Raw genomic sequence first — 22,283 nt, 5'->3', positions numbered from 1 at the left:
CTGACACACAGTGGGTACCATGAATGGTACAGTGTATTCAGATTCCATCTCTGTCAGTGCCTGGCACACAGTAGGTACCAGGAATAGCACAGTGTTCAAATCAGCTGTTCTATGATATAACATTCCCTAGACTATTGGCATTATTTTCCCTCATTCTGATCATATGCAGTTTAGCACAACAGCACAGGTGTGAATTATGTCAATTTTCAAAGTCCTAAGATCTAAACACAGCTCTGACTGTTGTTGACCACACGTTATGTGCCTACTAAATCACACCGAAGTGCTTTTTTTTTTTTTTGGCTGGCAGTTCGGATGTTTTTCATGCTTAGTTTCCCAACTGCCTCTTAAGAATTTTGTACAGATACAGCTGTAACAGATACATTTTGTAACAACTGACAGATACATCCCAAAACACCCATTCATTTCTCTACCATACTGTGGTCCCGAGTTATTGTCAACTTTAGGATTCTTATATGTGCTGTGTGTGTGTGTTTGTCTTTACCAAAATATTAGAAGGAATGACTATTTCTTATTTCAAAATTAAATTCAGATAATTAATTTGATTCTTTTTATCAAAGATGCTTATATTTTTAAAGACCCTAACACAATGCATTCATTTTAGCAAAGTAGCTCAGAACAACTATTCATGCAGCAAGTGAAAAAGGTTCCTACATAACCTTAATAACCAATATAGCTTTCTATATAAATATAATTTATAGAGCTATATTAAGCTTATGAATTTGAAATACTATATAATGCAGCATAATATTTTGAAGTTATATATGCAAATGAACCCTGGATGAATTCCAGGATGCTAACTTCGGGAGTCTTTCTCTTTGGTGTATGTCACAATATGATGGCTTCAGATGTGTGTTGGAGGAAATTTATTTCAAATGAAGAATTGCATGTGAACTTAATATAAAAATGAACATTTCTACATGTTGAACTCAGCACAAAAATTGTTGCTACTTGCTGCAGTTTGAATATAAAAGGTCCCCCACAGGCTCTGCTTGCTTTTCCATATTGGTCACCCTAATTTTGGGTGCTGTGGAACTTTTAGCTATGGCCTGGTTGACAGAGGTAAGTCACAATCCAGTTTCCAATTGCAGAAGCCTTATGAGCTGGTCCTCTAGGATGTGAAGAATTGCATTCCCACATCCTCTTCTCAGAAGGGAGCGGTTTCTCCATGCTGTCCCTGACAAATGGATGGAAATTCCCCAAAACTCTGAGCCAAAATAAATGCCTCCTTTTTTGTTTCTGTCTGGTATTTTGGTCACTAATTTGTCTTTCCTATGAGGGAAGACAGTGTCTGTCTTTATTTCCTCTTCTTCATTTATATTTCCCATGTTTTTCTGTCTTCTTTAATTTCTACCAGTGTCAGCAAGCATTGTCGAATCCTTGAAAATAACAAGGTCTTTTCTCTTGAAAAGTGAGCATCCACGGCAATGGCGGATGTTTCCCACTCATGGTCAGGGAGGCAGATGCACAGCTGCGTACATTCCTCCTCCAGTGCAAACCCTTATTTACTGCATGGCAGGAGCCTTTGTTCTCAGGTGAATGGAATCAAACAGCCAGTTCCACGATGGCAAGTCACATGCACATTGGACTCTTGGCTGGCAATGACTGCGGCAAAGAGCTGTCTTAGGAAGTTCAGAGAATAACCTCCCCCATCTTGCTCCCCATTTTGCTGATTTTGTTTTTCCTATAGTGACACCTCATTGACTTTAACATTCCTTTGAGCATTTGAGAATGTTTTTAAATGAGATGACCCCCACTTTCACTGAATTTAGATAGCACCAACAGCTGATACATTTTGGGTAGGTTTAGAGGGGGTGGCCTTGATGGAGAAAGTTTGTCACTGGAGGCAGGGTTGACATTTCAAAGCCTCATGGCACCTCCAGTGCAGTCTTTGCTGTATGCCTTAGGTTCCAGATGCAAGCTCTCAGCTGGTTGCTGCAGCTGCCATGTCTTTGCTCTACCATCACGAATGCTCACCATCTAGAATCCTAGGTCACATGAACTCTATTCTTTTTTGCTTTTTGTTTTGTTTTTTTTTTAAATATTTATTTATTTGTTATGTATACAATATTCTATCTGTGTGTATGCCTGTAGGCCAGAAGAGGGCACCAGACCTTATTACAGATGGTTGTGAGCCACCATGTGGTTGCTGGGAATTGAACTCAGGACCTTTGGAAGAGCAAGCAGTGCTCTTAACCACTGAGCCATCTCTCCAGCCCCTGTTTTTTGTTTTTTTTTTTAAGACAGGGTTTTTCTGTAGCTTTAGAGGCTGTGCTGAAACTAGCTTTTGTAGACCAGGCTGGCCTCGAACTCACAGAGATTCACCTACCTTTGCCTTCCGAGTGCTGGGGTTAAAGGCATGCGCCACCACTGTCCGGCTACATGAACTCTATTCTATAAGTTGACTTCATCATGGTGTTTTATCACAGCAATAGAAACACTGACATTTTAAAAGGTTCAATCTAATGTTTTTTGTTTGTAACTTTCTGAAGTTCTAGTAGAGAATGTCTAGATCCCCAAAGGAGTCCCAATATGACTCTTGAGAGCTCCCAGGCGATCTGCTGCTCAGTGTTGTAGTCTGCTGAGTAAGCATTATTATTATTCTTGGACATGCCGGAGATCAAATCCAAATCTGTACACTCACCAAGCACTCTGCCACAGATTCCCATCTTTACCCACAATGCAGCTCCTTTATTATCAGCATATTCTGACAGAAGTAGAATTTCTTTATGGGTTATATTTTATCTTATAACGATAATTATAAATAATTAATACATAATTACTATATATCCATATAGTATGTGCATGTTTCTACTACATATATGCACATATAGTATTGTATGTTATATTAAATATGCATATATAATGTATATCTGCATATAAATACTGTATATGTGTATATTAAGGATATAAGCCACCCTGAGCAAACATTATGTAATCCTCGTACACCTTTTGTCTTTGTTCCTCTGTGGATTACAGTTGTGCTTCTCAGTATCCATGGGAACTGGATGAATGCTACCATTCTCATACACTAGTTCAGCGGCTGTAGGCTAATTTTATTAATCTTGTCCATATCTGCCCTTCTATCCATTTCTAATACAGATATAAATTATAAAGTTGTATTTTATACATATGTAGCATAACAAATATATAAGTTATGTAATGTAATGTGTAGCTGTGTTTTGGAGTTTATATATACCTGTGTGTAACATATTTAAGTAATCATAACTGATAATTTTATTAATTTACTTCTTATGCTTATTGAATATTTAGTTCATAAACTTGATTTTCACTTTATTGTGTCCACTCAAAGTTTTGGATATAATATTTTTCTAAGATGAAAACAATAATCCTTAACATAGTTTATAATGACATGTAAATGACATATTCATACCTAAGGATAAGTTATAATTGGTTTTGTCACACTTAGGTGAAAATTATATTCCTATATAGTCACAACTAATTTTTAAAGAGAAATGCATAGAAATGTTCATGTATTTATGCTTTATTATTCAAACTTCATGTATACCAGATATAATCAAAGCAATACATACAAAATTTAACTTTTAAAACCATAATCACGTTTAATTCTTTGCCAGCAGCCTTTATCTTAAACCATTTAATCAAACAAACACATCACACATTGAAACTTCTTGTCTCACTACTATATTTTAGGATCAAAAAATCTTTGATAAATAGATTTTACCCAGTCTATCATGTTCCTCATTGCTATTGACAAAATATTTAAAAGAACAACAAAAGGAACATTTATTTTGGACTCCCCAATTAAATGGTTAATTTACTAAGTTGAGGAAGACGTGCCAGCGGAGGGCTCCAAGATGGTGGGCACATGCTCCTCAGCTCACATCAGGAGGATCAGGAAATAGGGAGAAGAGGGTGCTGTCAATCATCAGGCTTTCTCCTTTCTCCCATTTTATGCAGACTAAGGACGTAGTCCATGGGTTCTGTCAACCATGTCCTCATTGAAACCCCTGAAATACCCTCACATTCCTACGGAGCTAGCATCCAATCAACGTGACAGTGACACAGACCTAGCAATACCCTCCGTTAGAATGCAGAATAGAGAGGTTTGGTTGTAATTCCATTCCACCTGGGAATCTTGTTACTAATCTAGTACTGCATGGATTAGAAAATTACTGAGCTAATATCTGAACCTAGAATCTCGACCAATTTCAAGGACATTAAAATATTCATACTGCTTACTTCACCTACTTTTTGCTATAATTGAAAAGTAATTGAATTTTAGATTTAAGTTTAAGCATTCATACATAGAAAGGTAAATGTGTGTGATTCAATACACAGTCAGAAAAGTTGAAAATATCAGCCAGTGGTAACTACTGTTGTTAAAAAGGGCAAAACAAAATGCTATGAGTAGCTTTAGTATAAAATGATAGTTTTAATGTTAACCAAAGGACTAAAATCACAATAGAAACCAAAAGCAAACAAATCCAGCCATGGATCCCCTGCTCACATTTTTTTTCTGTTGGTCATTAGAGTAGAGCTACAGAAATTCAACTCTAGGATATCAGTTACTTTCTTAAATAGACACAAGTAATATATTTGTTCAAGAATAAACAAATATTCTTTTATCATGAAAGGATAAATATGATTCAATATTTAATCATTTTCACCTTAGCTCTGCCTTGTGCATTTTACACAGCAGAATATTTTTGAGCTACTGTAGATTACAGATTCATACATCTCTTTTTATTTTGTGTGACCAAATTTGTGCAACTTCACAAAGTGATATGTAATAATCTATATGAATGTGACATTATATTTCTAGTGTTGTCATTTTCTGTCAAAATTCACTACCAGTATGCCATTAAAAAATAATATTCCTTGAATTGATTTTTGTTTTCATAGTGATTGAACACAGAATCAAGTAGTCCAAAACTTCTCAAACAAATGTTTATATTTTTGTAGGAAAACTAACAGGAAAGGTTGAAAATGTAGCAAGAATAGCAAACATTGTGGTCAATCCCTACTCCAAAGCTATACAACACAGCATTCCCAGACTAAAGCAAAAAAAAAAAAAAAAAAAAAAGGAACTGGACCATTTACACAATGAATATGAAAAAAATTCAAAATATAATAAACAAATATGCAGGAAATTTGCAATGCTGTTAAAATATCAAATCAATGAATTCTAGTCACAGAAGAATAATCCCAGACCAGATCCTAAATGGGATCATAAAGAAAACTTTGTTGTAGTAAGGAAAACACACCTGTACAGACACAAGAAGCACAATGAATCCAAAGTTAAAACAGAAAATTAATTCCAAGTATCACATTACAGTGAAAACCCTCAATATTCATAACAAAAAGAATAATAATGTTTGCTGCAAGAGAAAAAAAAAACACAAGTCACATGAAAAGGAAAACCTATCAGAGTATTAGCTGGCTTCTTGATCAAAACTTTAAAAGTCCAAAGAAACTTGGGCTTAGTAGTGCAAGTTCTAGAAGACCATAGATTCTGATTAAAACTTTGAAAGCCCAAAGAAACTGGAGCAATGACTACAAGTTCTATATGACCATAGATGTGAACCCAGACTACTGTACCCAGCTAAACTACTTGCCATAGTAGAAGGAAAAATAAAATCTCTCTATGAGATAAAGAAGCTGAAAGAATTCATGTCCACTGAGCCAGTCTTGTGGAAACTACTGGGAGCAATAAATAGAATTAGAGAGAAATGAGCACAGCCAAGAGAGGAGAGAAGAAAGAAAATGAAACTGTAAATTCTGAACACAAAGTAGGAATAAGAACACAACAAAAGAAGTCAAAGGACAATGACAGTGACAGCAATTAGCACATGTCTTTCCATGATGACATTAAATATTAGCGGCCTCAGCCCATCCATCAAAAGACATGGGTCACTTAAATGACTTTAAAAAGTGAAAGCCATGATTTTATTGACTACAGGAAACTTATCTTACTGACAAGGACCCATAGAGAAAAGTATCCAAAGAAAGAAGACCAAGTAAGAAGCAGGTGCGCTATCTTAAGATCTGACCTTAAACCTAAATTAATCAGAAGAGATAAAGGACGCTGTGTTCCAATCAAGACAACAGTTAACCGAGAAGATATTGCCATTGGAGACAGATGTGTATTAAAATCTCAACTACAGTGTTTTATAAAAAGCATACTTCCAGACTTTAAGACACAGATGAAAACAACTCAGTCATAGTAGGCGACTTGAATTCCACCCTTTCTCCAATAGACAGATCATTAGGACAAAAAATAAACAGACAAGCCTCCAGATAAATGACATCTTGTATGCAATGCATCTACCTACAGGTATCTATAGAACATTCCACCCAAGCACCAAAGAATGTACACTCTGCTCCAAAGCCCACAGGAGAGTCTTTAGAACAGACTTCATACCGAGTACTAAACAAATCTCAACAAGTACAGAAGAACTGAACTAACTCTATGTATCCAATCTGACCACAACGAAACAAAGATGGACATTGGCAGCAGAAGGATCTCTAGAAATGACATAAATTCACGGGGATTACACAACATAGTCCAGAATAATGAATGGTCGGAGAAGATATTAAGAGAAAAATGTTTACGAAATTCCCGAATGAGGAAGCGACAGCCAAATTAATCACAGTGGAAGCTTCCCCAGAGATAAAATTCCAATGTGCTAAAGATAATTGCTATAATGTCACTAACTGAAGTGGAGGGGAGAATGGGGAGATTCACACCACGAGGGTTGAGTGCGCATCAGGAAGGTCGCAGTTGATTCAGATGTTCCTTTCAGGTGTGAAACCGACACAACCACTGGGTGCAAGAACACAGAGACCCCTTACCTTAAAGTCCTGCATGAACAGTAAGAAGAAACAGTACCCTAAACCCAGTGAGCTTGCAGATAGCATGGAAGACCCAGCAGAAAGAATTCACTAAGTGTGCGAATAAGCAGAGGATTGTGTGACTCTAGATACCCAAGGAAAGCTTGCCTGCGGTGAATGCCATTTCAACAGGGTCTGGACAGAAAAATCTATGCATGACCTGAGCAACACTTTCTTGGTAGGGAAGACACTAGGAAAGACCGAGCAAGGCACGGCAGACCAGCGCACTGTGCAGATGAAGACCGAGGAATTTGCTGATACCTTAGCAGAACAGCAGTGTGAAATGTTTATGCAATTTTCTGAAAAAAATTATTAAAATGTAAGGACTCCAAAGCCTTTCAAGGTAGACAGAAAGATTGAAAAACAAATTAAATATAATTAGAAGATTTTACATAAAGATTAAATTCTTCAGTTAAGTTACTATACCAGGTCAACTGTTTAACATGTAAGTACTCAATGACAATTTATTCCAAAATTAATTGAACAGATTTTGCATTGACTCATTTAAATAAGTAAAGATGTTCCAGAGTTAAAAATTGATTAAGAATCTAATGCACACATAATTAAAGCAACCCATTTTGAGTATGCTAATTACAAATTAAAAGGTCAGGGAACAGAAAGTCACATGCTACATTTGAAAGAAAAAAAATAGACCTAAGTAGATAGCATAAAAAAGTAGATATGCCTCAGTAACATTCAGTTTATGAAATTCGGTTTATTGACGTTGAAAAAAAATGCCTCAAAGCTTGTGGCCTGCATACACAGGATAGCAGGATCAACTGCAAGTGAATAACAGACTAATTTTAGGGGAAGATTAGAGACAGTGAATGAGGAAATTGAAAATAAAAGAGGAAAACATGAAAGATGTATAAAATGTTCTCCTAAGTGAGGTTGCACATCTTATGTTAAGCACAAGTAACATCCTGAGCTTAAGATGACACAATCGCAAGACATCAACCTTTCACAGGCTTAGCAAAACCCACTAAAGGAAACAGACCAGCAGACCTACCATTGTGTAGCCTTTCACAGATAAAGTTTGTACTTATAATAAATGCCATTATTTGATAGAATGCAGTGGTCACAATGACACTTAACACTCCCTGTGAAACAGTTGGAAGCTGAGATGGGATGATTGGCAGATCACTGGCTCTGTCTTTTCATCAAATCATCATGCTGCAGTAACAACTGCCTCCTTAGTCACCTCTGGCAATCAGTCACATATTACAGCCGTGTGGATTTTATGCAGAACGATCCTATTAATGGGCTCCAATTTTGAATCAAACTAAATTCAGCTGAAGTGACTTCTAGGAAAGTGGGGCTTTGCAAGGATGTCCCCACTACTGGTTTTATGACGCAGACAAGCCTGTTCTTTAGCATTTTTTAAATTTATTTATTAAAGATTTCTGTCTCTTCCCCGCCACCACCTCCCATTTCCCTCCCCCTCCCCCAACCAAGTCCCCCTCCCTCATCAGCCCAAAGAGCAATCAGGGTTCCCAGCCCTGTTTGTGGGAGCCTAGGCAGTTTGGATGTTCCTTAGCATTTTAACTTTCGCTTTTCAAAATGAAGTTTAAATACTCTGCCACATCCCTGACAGAGATAACAGGCAGGAGACTAAAGGAAGCACTACACGGAGGTGGTTTGACTTGTTGAAAATCAAGTATCTAAGTTGATTCCTCATAATGAGGTGGCATAATATCATTGCACTCTCAGGGCACTGTCGTTGTGTTTCAATAAAAAACAAACAAAAACTACATTTCTCCTACTCCAGACTGGTTCTGGACAGTAAATTCAATGTGAGCTACTTAGCAATATTCTTTCATATACTTCCTACCCACAAGGCTTTGCTCACAGAAGGAAATCCCAGGTCCCAGGTCTACTTGAAGTTCCCATTCTGGGGACATTATTATGACATAGTCACCTGTAGTTCCCTTATGAGTAATTGTGGGCAATCAACTGACCAAGGGTCTTCACTGAAAGCTTTTAATTGAAGTATCCCCTCTAGACTACATGCACTAGTCTTGAATGGTTAAATGTCCACACGAAGTAATACACAGAGTTCTCAGGTTATTCATTTGTCCTAGGGATTAGACTCAGGGTTTTAGAGCTAGCCTATTGCTCAATTTTTAGGCAATTTATTTACTTTTATTTCTTATTTTGAGACAGGATCTCATTAATTGCCTGAGGGCTTTGAAATAACTATGGCCCAGACAGGCCTCGAACTTGGCATCTTTCTGTTTGTACCTCCTGAATAGTTAGAATTACAGAAATGGAAACCATGCCCACCTGATATAATGTTTCATATAATTCACGTCCTATAGATGATGTCACAGTCAAAACAATGCTACACAATGAGGCAGCCCCAGCACCTGGTTCTCTAAGGATCTTGAAACACAATGAGTCTGAACTGGGCTGCTCTCTAAGCATAAGAAACATGTCAGATTTTAAAGAATGTGTTAAGAGTGCACTTTCTACTTTAATCATTAAACCATTGCTACAGTAACTCTGTTACTAAAAGGTAACATTTTATGTACTTAATATTAAATCATTATTACATTGAAGCTGCTGATTTACATTTACTTCCTAGTGTTGCCAAAAGAAAATTGAAAATTATCCATGTGGTTTGGCGTGGTGGTTTGAATAGGTATGGCCACCATAGACTCATGTGTTTAAAACACTTGGTCCATAGGAAGTGGTACTATTAGGAGGTATGGCCTTGTTGGAGTCGGTATGGCCTTGTTGGAGGAAGTGTGTCACTGTAGAGGGGGACTTTACGGTCTTATGTGCTCAGGTTATACCTAGTGTGGCACACAATCTCCTCTGCTGTCTGCTGATCAAAATGTAGAACACCCAGCTACCTCTCCAGCACTGTCTGCATGCAAACCACCATGTCCTGTCATGACCATAAAGGAGTAAACCTCTGAAGCTAAAAAGCTAGTCCCAGTTAAATGTTTTCCTTTATAGACCATGCTTCATAACAATGGAAACCCAAACTAAGACACTTGAATTATTTTCTTGGAACCATGCTAGTCCAAACTGTTCAAAATAAAAGATGGTTCACTGGGCTGAGCATGGTGATACAAACTTTTAATCTTCATACTCAAGAGGCAGAGGCAAAGAGAGTTCTCAGAGCATGAGGCCAGTCTGATCTAAATAGCAAGTTCCAGGTCAACCAGAACTATGTAGTAGCTCAAGAACAAAGAAAAACAAAATAAAACAAAAACAACTCATAATGTTTGAAACATCAAAATTTCTGGGCATTACAAAAAATACAAAATGAGAGGGGTACAGAATTTCAGACATTAAAGATAGCAGAAAGGAAACACAACAGAGTCCTTTTGATCATTAATTACAGTGTTGTAAAGCATGTATGTCATATTTGGAAGCTGTTGGATAAATAAACACACTTGTAGTACAACTATTATTATCCCACACAGAACACAGGCTATCAACTGGCATAATGACCTGTATGATGATTATTATTTAATCATAAAATTAACATCTGAGTTTCATTATCTGTATTATTTTGTTATAACATGTTTTCAAATCTCATTAGTTATTTAATTGAGAGTATTAGTGAGAATTTAATAAATAATTTACTTTAGCCTTTTTATAACTCATTCATAAAATGAATATTCAGATAAAATTTAAGCAGCTACTTCTGGGTACATGTATGATATAAAAATATGCATTAACATTTTATTTCAAAACGCTGATCTGTATTTTAAATGAAGGTAAAGACACTTTGTCCTAGAACTAAAAGGAACTCTTAAAAGATTGCAACATCTTTCACCAATCTGTTCACATAATTTATTCCCAAGGAATATTTAACTTTCTCCCTAAAGATCTTTTCTTCTTCTAACCCCATCGTTTGTATTTTCAGTCTTCTGGGATTCAAATCTTTTTTTTGATTCTAAATCTGATCTCTCAAAAATCAATGATCACTGGGGAGGTACTTCAACAGTGTTCGTCATGTGTAAGGCTCAGGTTTTATTGCCACCATCATAAAAAAATAGTGTGGGTTTTTTTAAAATATTTTTTTTAGATTGTGTGTGTGTGTGTTTGCGTTCCCTTGAGTGGCATGTCAAACACTTTATAGGATCCTTCACAGAACCTCTAAGCTGGAACAATGGAGATCTCTATTCTGGTGCTATGAAAACAGATGCCTGTGTGTCGAACACATTATCAAAGCATCAAGGCCAATCATGAAATCCTTATTGTAAATGAAGAAACACTGCATTGTAGTCTCAAAATTGAAGAAAATATATTGCTTTTAAAATCACACGTAAACCCATCAGTAATGTACTTTGAAGCAGGAAACCACGCACCTACAGAAAACATCAGTGTCATCTGCACACAGTCTGCTTGGGCTGCATTAAAGTCTCAGAAACAAGATTGACATACATGAAGCCTTACCTCCCATCTCGGTCCCAGTCATAGACTTCTACTTTGATCGTTCTGCCAGGAGGAAAATACACATACGAAAGTGGTTTAAATAAAACAATATGATCCAATAATATAATATTCAAACAATATGATCTGAATCTATGAACTAAAATTCAGCCAGTTGTCCTTAGAGAATATAGGCTTACAAGCTTCACAAAGTAAATTGAAATTGATTTAGCTAATTTCATTACTGCCATTAAATTTACATCTTCAAGTCAGGTTCCAGAATCTCTGTTAATTCTGGAATGCACGGAGGAAGCAAGGTGGTCAACATAACAAGAGGGAAGAAGATAGACCCACTTCTTCCTTCTCGGAGACCACTGTCACAGCACACATTTCTCAAATCTACACGGATTAGAGTCACCTGGAGACCTCATCACAGTGAGGCTTACTACACGGCTTTGCCAGAGCTTTTGGTTCAACAGGTCTGAGGTGAGTCTGGAAACCTTAACTTTTTAACAAGGTGACCTGGTAGTATCGACAATACTCATCAGAAAACATAAGAAATGCTTTTTTTTAGGGTAAGAATGAACCAGTTCAATAAAGTTAGCTTCACCTACCAATGATGATACCAAATGTTTAAAAGTAAACAAGATAATTTGCTACCAGTTCTCAGCATGAAATTTGTTAACAGAATCAACCACCCTTGAATGATGCACTTGACACTGAGTCATTGGAAGCAGGCATTCATGGCCAGGTTGAGCTACATGGCAAGGCCCTGTCTCAACATTACATAAAAGACAATGTTTTATTTTTTTACTAGCATACAAGTAGTAAGACTAGTAAAACAACAGAAAGACTGAACTTTTATTTATTTATATACTTTTAGTTTTGATTCTATAGAGATTTTTTACATAATAGTTTCCAAAATTTTTCAATATTATAAACCTTCAAGTATGCTGGAAGGATTAGGGTGCTGGGTGGACCTTGTTAAAATGCCTTCCTTGTGTATGTAGGGCCTGTATGAGCCCATGAGCCTAGTTATACCCAAGTGACAGCAAACTAGCCAATGTCCTGTCCATGGCAAGCACCTATGTGCCACACTCTAGCAGCGTGGGCCACTGAGGTGATGGGCAGCCTGGGGCAATGAGAATTTAGGAACCACATTTAAATAGTAAGTTACAAATTCACTCACTTTTGATCTATTTTTAGCACTTAACACATGTTTATCTTGGGAAAAACAGTCCAATTAATTAAGCTTCAATTAGTAAAAATTTTATCTATTCCCCAAATCATTATGGAATCAGGCCACATTGCTTGAATTTAAAAAAAAAAAATAACTCCATGCTTTTGTAGAAAAAAAATATGTTTACTAAGGTGAAGAAACCACTTTCAGAAAAATACAATGTGGTTTAGATTCCAGTTCCACAGATCATGAACAATTTGCATCCTCGGTTTGAAGGTCTCGGCTGTCTTACCTGTCGTAATCCCCATTGCACAAGGCTCTGACTGATATCTTGAAGGCTTGCCACACAGGATTTAAAGTGTTTTTGACAACTTCTGTCTTGTGACAAATAGTAAAACTGTGAAAAGAGTTTTCAATTATGAAGTTATAGATAAATATACATAAAATTACAATATATTACATAAAAATATACAAAAATAGACATAAAATTACATATATATATAAATCAGTAATTCACTTACGATGCGTTATTTTATTAGCCATGCCTATCTGTGGGCAGAGTTAGTGTTTTGAGTCCCTGGCTGCTACTGCTGCCTGACTTCATATACAAACATAGATTTATAAACTTGTGAGATCTGCTCTTTAGAATACAAAAAATAAGATGTGGCAATATTTACCCCAAATAATTTTCTGTAAAGCCAATAAATCCTAATGCTATTTTATAAAAACCAAGGGTACTCAACTAAGGTCATTGGCTTTTTGACAAATTTGCTTAAGATAAGGTCAAAATTTATGTGACGATCCTGGAGTCACCAGGTGTGGAATGAAACAGTTTCACATTAGGAATCTTTCCTCCTAAGAAAATGACTTCTTCTGTTCAAGGAGATCTTCATAAACCAGGAATCATTCTTGTTTGTATTAATCATTCTTATTTCCAGCACACGGTATGAAGCTGTAGACATCCAACGCTCACTAGTAGGCTTTCCACTGCTGGAGTAATGACTGAACATCCTCACTGGACTCGGATGCGACCTCCCTAGTAGTCAGGAGCCTTGTTGTGTAAATATCAGGCTGTGTGTACGTGTTTATTACTGACAAAGTCACACAAAAACATTCTAAATAAGTAACCTGTCAGGATGTTTTATATGAAGCTCTTAACCAAACATACTACTTGCAAAGGAAAATTGTTACTTAGTTATGAACATAGAATGTGATAAAATCAATAGGAAATTAAGAAAATAGGAATTTATAATTATAAACTAGAAAGAGTTTTAATTATTGTTTCCAGTACAGATTGTCTGAACCTATTATCTGAAAGGCAAATTTAGAAGTAGCTTCATATTTAAATAATGTAAAAACAAAGAACAGGTCTTGCACTTAAAAATATGTGTAAGTGAGCAGTATTAAAATTATTTTCAGTCAAGTATCATAAAAACTATCTACAAATGCTTTAATATATCCAATATATCCATTAATTCATATTTTGACACAGTTGGTGAACTAGTTTTCAATAAATTGGAAAATATGTCTGATTTATCAATTCTAAATATTAATTTTTTAATGATTTGGAAATTTGAAACAGTTTTGCTTTAGAAAAAACTATATTTCATTTGATTTAAAATATCATTTGTATAAGCAGAATCTATTTTCACAACAAAAGCATCATTAAATGTGTGATAAGCTGAAATCATACAAGTATACAACTTAGAAAAATCAGTAAGAGACCTCGAGAAACAGGCAGTTCAATCGGAAGGAGACAGAACATAGAACTGAAGAAATTCTGTCCTCTGCTAACTGTGTCCACAGACACAGTGTGGACAGCGCTGACATCTTCCACAGTCTCAGAAGCACCCCAATAGCAGCTAAGCCTCGAGCTCCACTTCCTCCACTTTCAGTTTCTAAGCAACATTTTCTCTTTAGATAATATTTCACTATGCATTTTCCAGACAAACAAATATTGCATAAAACAATATTAACAATAGGTAAGAGTTAAGCTCTGATGTGTTGGAGAGTTTGACATGAGTTTGTATGGTAATTCATTCCTTCCTTCCCCAGTGAGGAGGATCAGGAAACTGTATCTAAGTACATGTTACCAGAGTCATTAAGTATCAGACATGAGTTACTTCTTGGCAACAAACTCTCAGTCATATTTTTAGCTCCTAAACTTTCTCGTAAATGTGCACAGTATGATATGAACCACAGGAATGAATAATCAGAAGTAAGAGTCATACACAGAGAACTCAACACACACTCAACTAGTCATGACCGGCAAACATTACACAACACTGAACAACTTCCCTAAGCTTTCAACCTCAAGAATTCTTGGAAAATCATGGTAGGCCATCATAATACATGTCCTCCCACTCTCTTCCACAACAAATGGTTGCCACTCAATTCTATAGAAAATATATTTATCAGTTCAGGTTTTTACAAAATGCCATTATTCTACATTGTTAAAAGAGAGAAAATTTTTATAGAAAAACAAAGAGAAATCATAAACTAATTTATATGTTAGACATAACATATATGTGCTTATGAGATTAGTTTTAAATAAAGAGCACATCCATCTTCAGAATATCATATATTTTATTCCATTTACTAACATGAAGATATCTGAAAAAAAATAATAGCACACACATTAGCATTACCCTAGCACTGGGTGGAGCAGAATACAAACCCACCTTCCATCCTCATTACTTCGATAAAATACAAGAAAAGGATCCGACTTCCCGAAAAAATCCTTCTTGTCCAATTTGTTCGCGCAAAACTGCATCAAGACAGCATCCTGAAAACAAAATTAATAACACAGCTCAAAATCTGGGACAGGAATAGCTACAGATCACAAACAAGATTTGACAAGAAAAACACATTTGTTATTTTGATGCCGCAGGCCAAGTGTTGGGAACCGTAGACAAAAAGCCATTACTTACTGCAGGATTATGAGGGTTTAAAATATCCTGGAAATTTTCTTTCAAATGCCAGACGTCTAGTATTCAGAAGCTGAACCTGCTCCCATCCTCCAGTTGGTAATGAGCGAGACAACTTCAAGATTTTAATGTCATACAAGAGTCAGTGCCTTTGGTTACATACATTATTGCAACTCCTGATCACTTGGGATATGTTAATGATCATCTATTACACGGGATGTTTTTAGTAAGCCCTTATTACAATCTAGTTGGGAGAAGTCGGTTATTATAAAGCAGCAGAGCACAATATCTGAAAACTAAAATCATTTCTTTGGTATTTGGGTTCAAGAGAAATAAAGCATCTTTCTTTGTGTGTGCAACATAATGGACATCTGTAACTATTCCAGACTAATCAGTATAATCGATTGGTTTACTCAGGCACTTATACTCTAAGTAATTTCAAAGGACTATCTGGCTCTCATACTAAGGAAGTTAAACACTATTAAACTGAGCAGACTAAGTATTTTTAGTGGTAGAAAATGTATAGTTATTTAAACTTCAAATCAATACTCTGAGAATTTATAGTGTGTGTGCTTGTGTGTGTGTGTGTGTGTGTGTGTGTGTGTGTGAAATTCGTTCATGAGCCCTAAATCTACACGACTCCTGTCCTTCCTCTTCTAACCTCTCTTTGTCCCTCCTCTCCTCTCAAATTCATGATCTCTTCTTCAGTTACTGTTACAAGTAAATACGCATGTGTGAATGTATAAGTATATATGCCCCTGTGCGTATATAACTTACTGAAACTTTAAGCACTATTAATATGCACACATGTCAGGGCTGACCAATTGAGAATAGAGAAGTATGTGGGAGCTCATCCCAAGGGGAAAATGATTCTCCCTCTCTCGGCAGCCATTGGGAGCCTCTAGTTCTCATCTAGCAAGGGATTACGTGGAATTTCCACCACCCATACTGGCAAGTCAACAGATTTTATCAGTATACCAGATCTGTTCATGCCACCATACCGTTGGAATTCCATGTTAGCATTTTCTCTGTCACATCTAAGAGACACTATGTAGTAGCAGGTGGCCAAAACCTCTCCCTCCTACAATATTTCCACCCACTCTTCTCCAATTCTTCTTGAGCTTCATAGGGGTTGTGTTTCTGATGTATCATTTGAGGTTCAGTACCACACAGTCTCTTATTCTCGGCATTTGATTAGTTGTGTATCTCTTTAACAGTCATTGCTGCAAAACGAAGCTTCTTTGATGAGACTTAAGAGTTACAGTTATCCAGAAGCATAAGGGTAAGTATTTAGAATATAACTAGAAATCATATTACTTTAAAAAATGGTAGAAGTAGGTTGTTTAGGTCCTATGACCTCTCCAGTCATGAAAAATTGGAAAGAATTCAGTATTGCAATTCCTTCATATTAAGATAGCACGAAATGCAATTAGACAGCTCTTGGTTAACCCCAAGATAAAAGTGACACTATTGCAATATTGTGGATATGTTGCTTGTTTAGTTATTGCTGTGGTTCCTGGGTTTACAGCTGGGTAGGATGATTGTTTTTCTACTTTGGCGGCTGAATACTATGGGATGGGAGCTAACTTTCGAGAGACTTATAGGACAGTTCCAGCTCAAATCCTCCAAGACCTGTGTCCAAAGTTAGTAGGATCTTTAACCTTCCTGTCCTGGGAGGCAAGTAAGGACAATAACAATGTTCTATATTGTTTTGGGAGATTCTTCTACTTCTCTAACAAACAGCTCAAGAGGAGGTTTTATGCGCCTGGCACTAGGGGTCTTGTCACAGTGCAAGGATCTTGAGGAAAGCACCACTCCATATGGCATAAATAAGCCAAACATACATACATATGCATATGAATAAATACATATGCAAGCTTGTATAATAATGTGATTCCCTATGACATTTTCATACTTAGTAAACTTGTAAAATAAAGATTCCCTATGGTTTTTTCATACTTATGTAAACTTGTAAAATAATGATTCCCTATGGCTTCTTCAAACACTCTTGGTGTTATTTCCTTCCTTCCTCCCTCAAGCCCTGAATTAAGCTTCCTTCCCATTTGCTAGTGAAAATCCTCATCTTTTTACAATATCCTGTTACTAGGCCTGTCTCCTACTCTCCTCTTTCCTAGAGCTACATTTCCCTTCCCCTCTCCTTTATCCCGTGCTCCCTTTCTATTTTCCTGGCTTCTGCGGATACTTCAGGTTATATAAGCATGCACAGCTGAAGATCTGGAGCAAGGATCTACAAATGAGACAGAGCAGCTGACCTTTATCTTTCAGGATCTGGGTTATACAAATCAGTATTTTTCAATTGTACCCATTCACCTGAAAATCCACGACTGACTATTTACAGATGAATATAGTTCAATTATGCATGTGTATCACATTTTCATTATACATTTGCGGGTTGAATGACATTGGGCTTTTTTTATTTCCTTGCTATTGTGGATAAAGCAACAATGAACATGGCTGTTCAAGTATCTGTGGAGTAGGGTGCGTAGTCCTTAATGCACATTCTGCTTTTAGTTTTTAAGAATGCACTATGTTGATTTTCAGCCCATTTTGGGTGGTGTCATCCCTGGTCTGGTACGTATTTGGGATGGTTGTAGTTATGTGTATTCATATTTAGGTCTTCAATTTTGTTTCATTGGTCTACATGTACTTTTCTGTGCCAATGTCATTTGTTTTATTACTATCAGTAATACGACTTGAAATTTGATATGGCAATGGCAATTTCCCTAGCATTGTTCTTTTGGCTCAGGATTGCTTATATTTTATGATATTTTTTTCTACTTATGTGAAGAATGTCGTGGGGATTTTGACTGGGATTGTGTTGAATCTATACACCGCTTTTGGTAGGATGCTCTTTTTCACAAAATTAATTCTACCAATCTATAAGCATGAGGGAGGTCTTTCTATCTTCTAGTGTTTTCCTGAATCCCTTTCTTCAGAGACTTAAGGCTTTTGTTACAAAGCTCTGTTACCTCATTGGTTAGGATTATTCCTAGATCTCTCTTTGTTGAGGCTGTTGTGAATAGGAGTGTTCCTGTGATCTCAGGGAGCTGGTTATCAGCAGAAGGAAAGGATACTGAGTTTGTATCCTGTTACTTTGCTGAAAGTACTATACATAGTATCTGGTGTAAATTTGGAGCTCTTATGTGTACTATCATCTAAAAATAGGGATAATCTGATTTATTTTTCTATTTGTATCCCTTTAATTCCCTTTTCTTGTATCCCTTTAATTCCCTTACTCTAGCGAGGGGTTTAAGTTTTATAATAAAAATGAGTGAGGATTGTGTACATTCTTTATTTTGGTGGTGTTGCTTCCAAGTTTTCTCTATTTTATGATGATGTTAGCTATGAGTTTGTCTCATATAGCCTTACCATGTTGAGTATGTTCCTCCCAGTCCTGTTCAAGGAACATTTACTGTGAAGACATGTTGTATTTTGTTAAAGACCTTTTCTGAATCTATTGATGTGACCATGTGATTTTTTTGTCTTTAAGTCTGTTTATATGATTTATTACATTTTTTGATTTATATATGTTGAATTTTCCTGATATCTCTGCAGTAAAGCTGACTTGATCACGGTGGATGATCTTTTTCAGTGTTTCTCAACCTGTGGGGCAGGATCCTTTAGGGGTCACATATCAAATATTCTGCATTTCAGATATTTATATTATGATTCATAACAGAAGCAAAATTTCAGTTATGAAGTAGAAATAAAATAATTTTAGGGTTGGAGTCACCAAAACATGAGGAACTGTATTAAAAGTTCACAGCATTAGGAAGACTGAGAAGCACTGTTAAATGTTTGCCTGTATTTGGTTTTCAAGTATTTTATTGAAAAGTTTTGCATCTAAGGTCATTGCAGCTATAGGCCTGTAGTTTTCTTTTTTTCATATGTCTTTACCTGGTGTTTTTATTAGAGTAATACTTCATAGAAGGAGTTTGGAAATGCTCTCTCTCTCTTCCTTCCTTCCTTTTTCCTTCCTTCCTTCCTTCCTTCCTTCCTTCCTTCCTTCCTTCCTTCCTTCCTTCCTTCCTTTCTACCTTCCTACCTCCCTTTGTCTCTTTCTTGCTTCTTTCCTTCCTTTTTTTTTTTTGAGAAGTGATTTAGTGAGTATTATTTGTAGTTCTTTGAGATTCTGGTAGAAAACTGCTGTTGATCCATCTGGGCTAGGCCTTTTAAGTCAAAAGGATTTTGTGTCCTTTAATCTCCTGTTATAGGACTGTTTAGGTTGTTGATCTAAGAATATCTGGTTTAGATCTGGGGTGGATGAATCTAGAAATTTTTTCATTTTGTTTAGAGTTTCTATGCTACCAGAGTATAGATTTTTGCTTTATGATCTTCTGAATTTCTTTGGTGCTTTTCCTTGTTTTTTGTTATTTTTTTTATTTTGGGCTTTTTTTTTTTTTTATTTGTTTGGTTCAGGTTTTTTTCACCTTTTTTGTTTTTTTTCAAAGAACCAGCTCTGGGCTGATGAGTAGAATGTTTATTTGTTGGTGATTGGGTAGAATATTCTGTAGATTTCTGTTAGGTACATTTGATGAGTGATGCCACCTAATTCCAGCATCTCTCTTTATTTTGTGTCTAGATGGTTGGTCTGGGATACCGAAGTCATTTACTGTTATTGAGTTGGGATTAATATGTGTCTTGTAGTCTACTGGTATGCTTTTTATGAAATTGAATGTGCCCAATTTTAGTTCATGTATGTTTGGGATTGTAATGTTTTCTTAATTAACTGGGCCCTTGATCACAGTGAAGTGCCTGTTTTAATCTCTTCTGATTAATTTTTGTTTGAAATCTATTATGCCTGTTATTAAGATAGTAACACTTGCTTGTTTTTTGGTCCCATTTGCTTGAAGTACTTCACTTCTTTTCCCACTACGGTTTTTTTCTGTCCTTGAAGGTAAGGTGGGCATCTTGGAGGTAATAAAATGATAGATTTTTTTAGAACCTGGAATATAAATTACTTCAGGTTCTTCTAGCTGTTAAAGTTTCCATTGAAAAGTCATCTGTTACCACATTCTAGGTGGAATCAATGTTGTGGGGGTTATTCTGATAATTTTTCCAATGTATGTGACTTGTGTCCTTTATACTTTGTAGTCTTTACTGTTTTTTTCTGTATTTCTGACATTTTGACTATAATATTACATGGGGAGTTTCTTGTCTGGTACTCTTTGATTTGTATTCTGGCTGTTTCTTACATCTTTCCTGAATCGGAGGAAGTTTGATTCTATGATTCTACTGAAGAGCTGGTCTAGTCCATTGTCCCATGGTATTTCCTTTATGTATTCATGCAATTCATAGATCTTTCTATGGTATCCCAAAGTTCTTGAATATTCTTTTTAGTACTTTTGCATGTTCTTTGCTTGAGTGGTCCAATTCCTCTGTTCTATCATCAAGTCTTGATTTAAAAGGGGGGGTTCTATTTCTAACAACAGTGTTTCATTAGACTATAGCCAAGTGAACTGAGTACGTTGAAAAATCTGTTGAAAGATGCTGGGAGAGCAGAGCCATTGCATCAAATTTCACACTTTTGTGTTGGACAGAGGTCTGATGCTACAAATATGACTAATTTTGCTAATTCTATTAGAGTGTTGATGGTGGATATGATGCCACTGAAGAAATGACTTCTTTAGTATTGTTAGAAGATACAACTAAATCAAAGGATTTACAAACAGTGGTAAAAACATGTTAAAGAAACTTATTTTTCCATTGTCAATATATCTGATGCTGCTCCCGTGTTAGCAGATAAAAGAGAGGGGCTTTTAAAATTGACAGAAGATGATGCAATTGCTCTACAATACTCAAATTTAATTAAGCATCCTTGCACAGTACAACAAAAACATTCAGGCAGAAAAGTCTTAAAAATGTACAGAAGCATGTAAATCATCATCAACACTGAATTTCATAAGAACCAATGGATTAAACTCTCACCAATTCCAGAAATTCCTTACAAGTGTTGATGCTGACAATGATAACATTGGGGGTTATCATTGATGCCTAGGTGGGAACCAAATATAGAAAATACTTAAGATTATAACAAATTAACAAATCATTTGAGGTTTGAGAACCAAAATTTATTTTGTTGCCAGACCTTGAGAATGAAAATTAATTTACCGTGGTGTGCATTTTTAGTAGAGTAACCACTTATTTAAATGAATTAAACATGAGTCTTTTGCCATTTTTTGGCATTTTTTTGTTTTTGTTTTTTGTCTTTTTGAGACAAGGTTTCTCTGTAGCTTTGGTGCCTGAGTCTTTTAAAGGTAAAAAAAAAAAACTCATTGAAGAAAATTTTCATATCATAACAGTGTATAGATGAGAAATACATTATGACAAGTTCAAATTAAGGCAAGCAATTTTAGGCATTTCAGTATGTTGACTAAACACAGTCCCATGAACAACAGAAAAGATACTACTTGGATTTATTCCCTTAGCTTTCCTTTCTAGGTTATGGCCTTTCCTTTGTACTAGCTGCCAATATCCAGGAACACTTTCTACAGGGTGCCCAATGGTGAAACTTGGTGGGGACACAGGTAGGTAATATTCATTCTTCTTCCTGTCATTCATTACTATTTCTCCAGGCTCACCCTCAGTTGCACAATAGCCTGTCATCAGGTGTCCCTCCTCACACACTGCCTCCATTCCCCGGGAATTCCACCTCTTGGTGTAGATACAACTTAGCTCTTTCCTGCTGACCCTCTCAGCTTTCCCATTTCATTTCCATTCTGTCATATCAATCACCAATACTCAGAAACACGTTCTACCGGGGACTCACAGAAGCTACACGAGGTTGGGACTTAGGTAGGTGATTCTCACCGTCCTTCAGTTTCTACATTACACTATGACCAGACTTACTCTTAGCTCTATATCATCCTGAT

General features: G+C 36.2%; 1 protein-coding gene across 1 annotated transcript in view; it reads right to left on the bottom strand.

Annotated features, from left to right (window-relative positions):
• Positions 1-22,283, bottom strand: part of Cpne8 (copine 8) — a 188,430-nt gene that overhangs the window by 68,422 nt on the left and 97,725 nt on the right. The window contains exons 8-10 of the mRNA XM_005354325.3: positions 15,145-15,248; positions 12,756-12,860; positions 11,308-11,349 (exon numbers count right to left, since the gene is read on the bottom strand). Of these exons, the coding sequence (XP_005354382.1) occupies positions 11,308-11,349; positions 12,756-12,860; positions 15,145-15,248 (251 nt within the window). The remainder of the gene's footprint in view (positions 1-11,307; positions 11,350-12,755; positions 12,861-15,144; positions 15,249-22,283) is intronic.

Source organism: Microtus ochrogaster, chromosome 15, assembly GCF_000317375.1.
Source record: "Microtus ochrogaster isolate Prairie Vole_2 chromosome 15, MicOch1.0, whole genome shotgun sequence".
Classification (NCBI taxonomy): Eukaryota; Metazoa; Chordata; class Mammalia; order Rodentia; family Cricetidae; genus Microtus; species Microtus ochrogaster.
The sequence above is the reverse complement of the archived record's forward strand: the minus strand, read 5'-3'. Positions and strand labels throughout refer to the sequence as shown.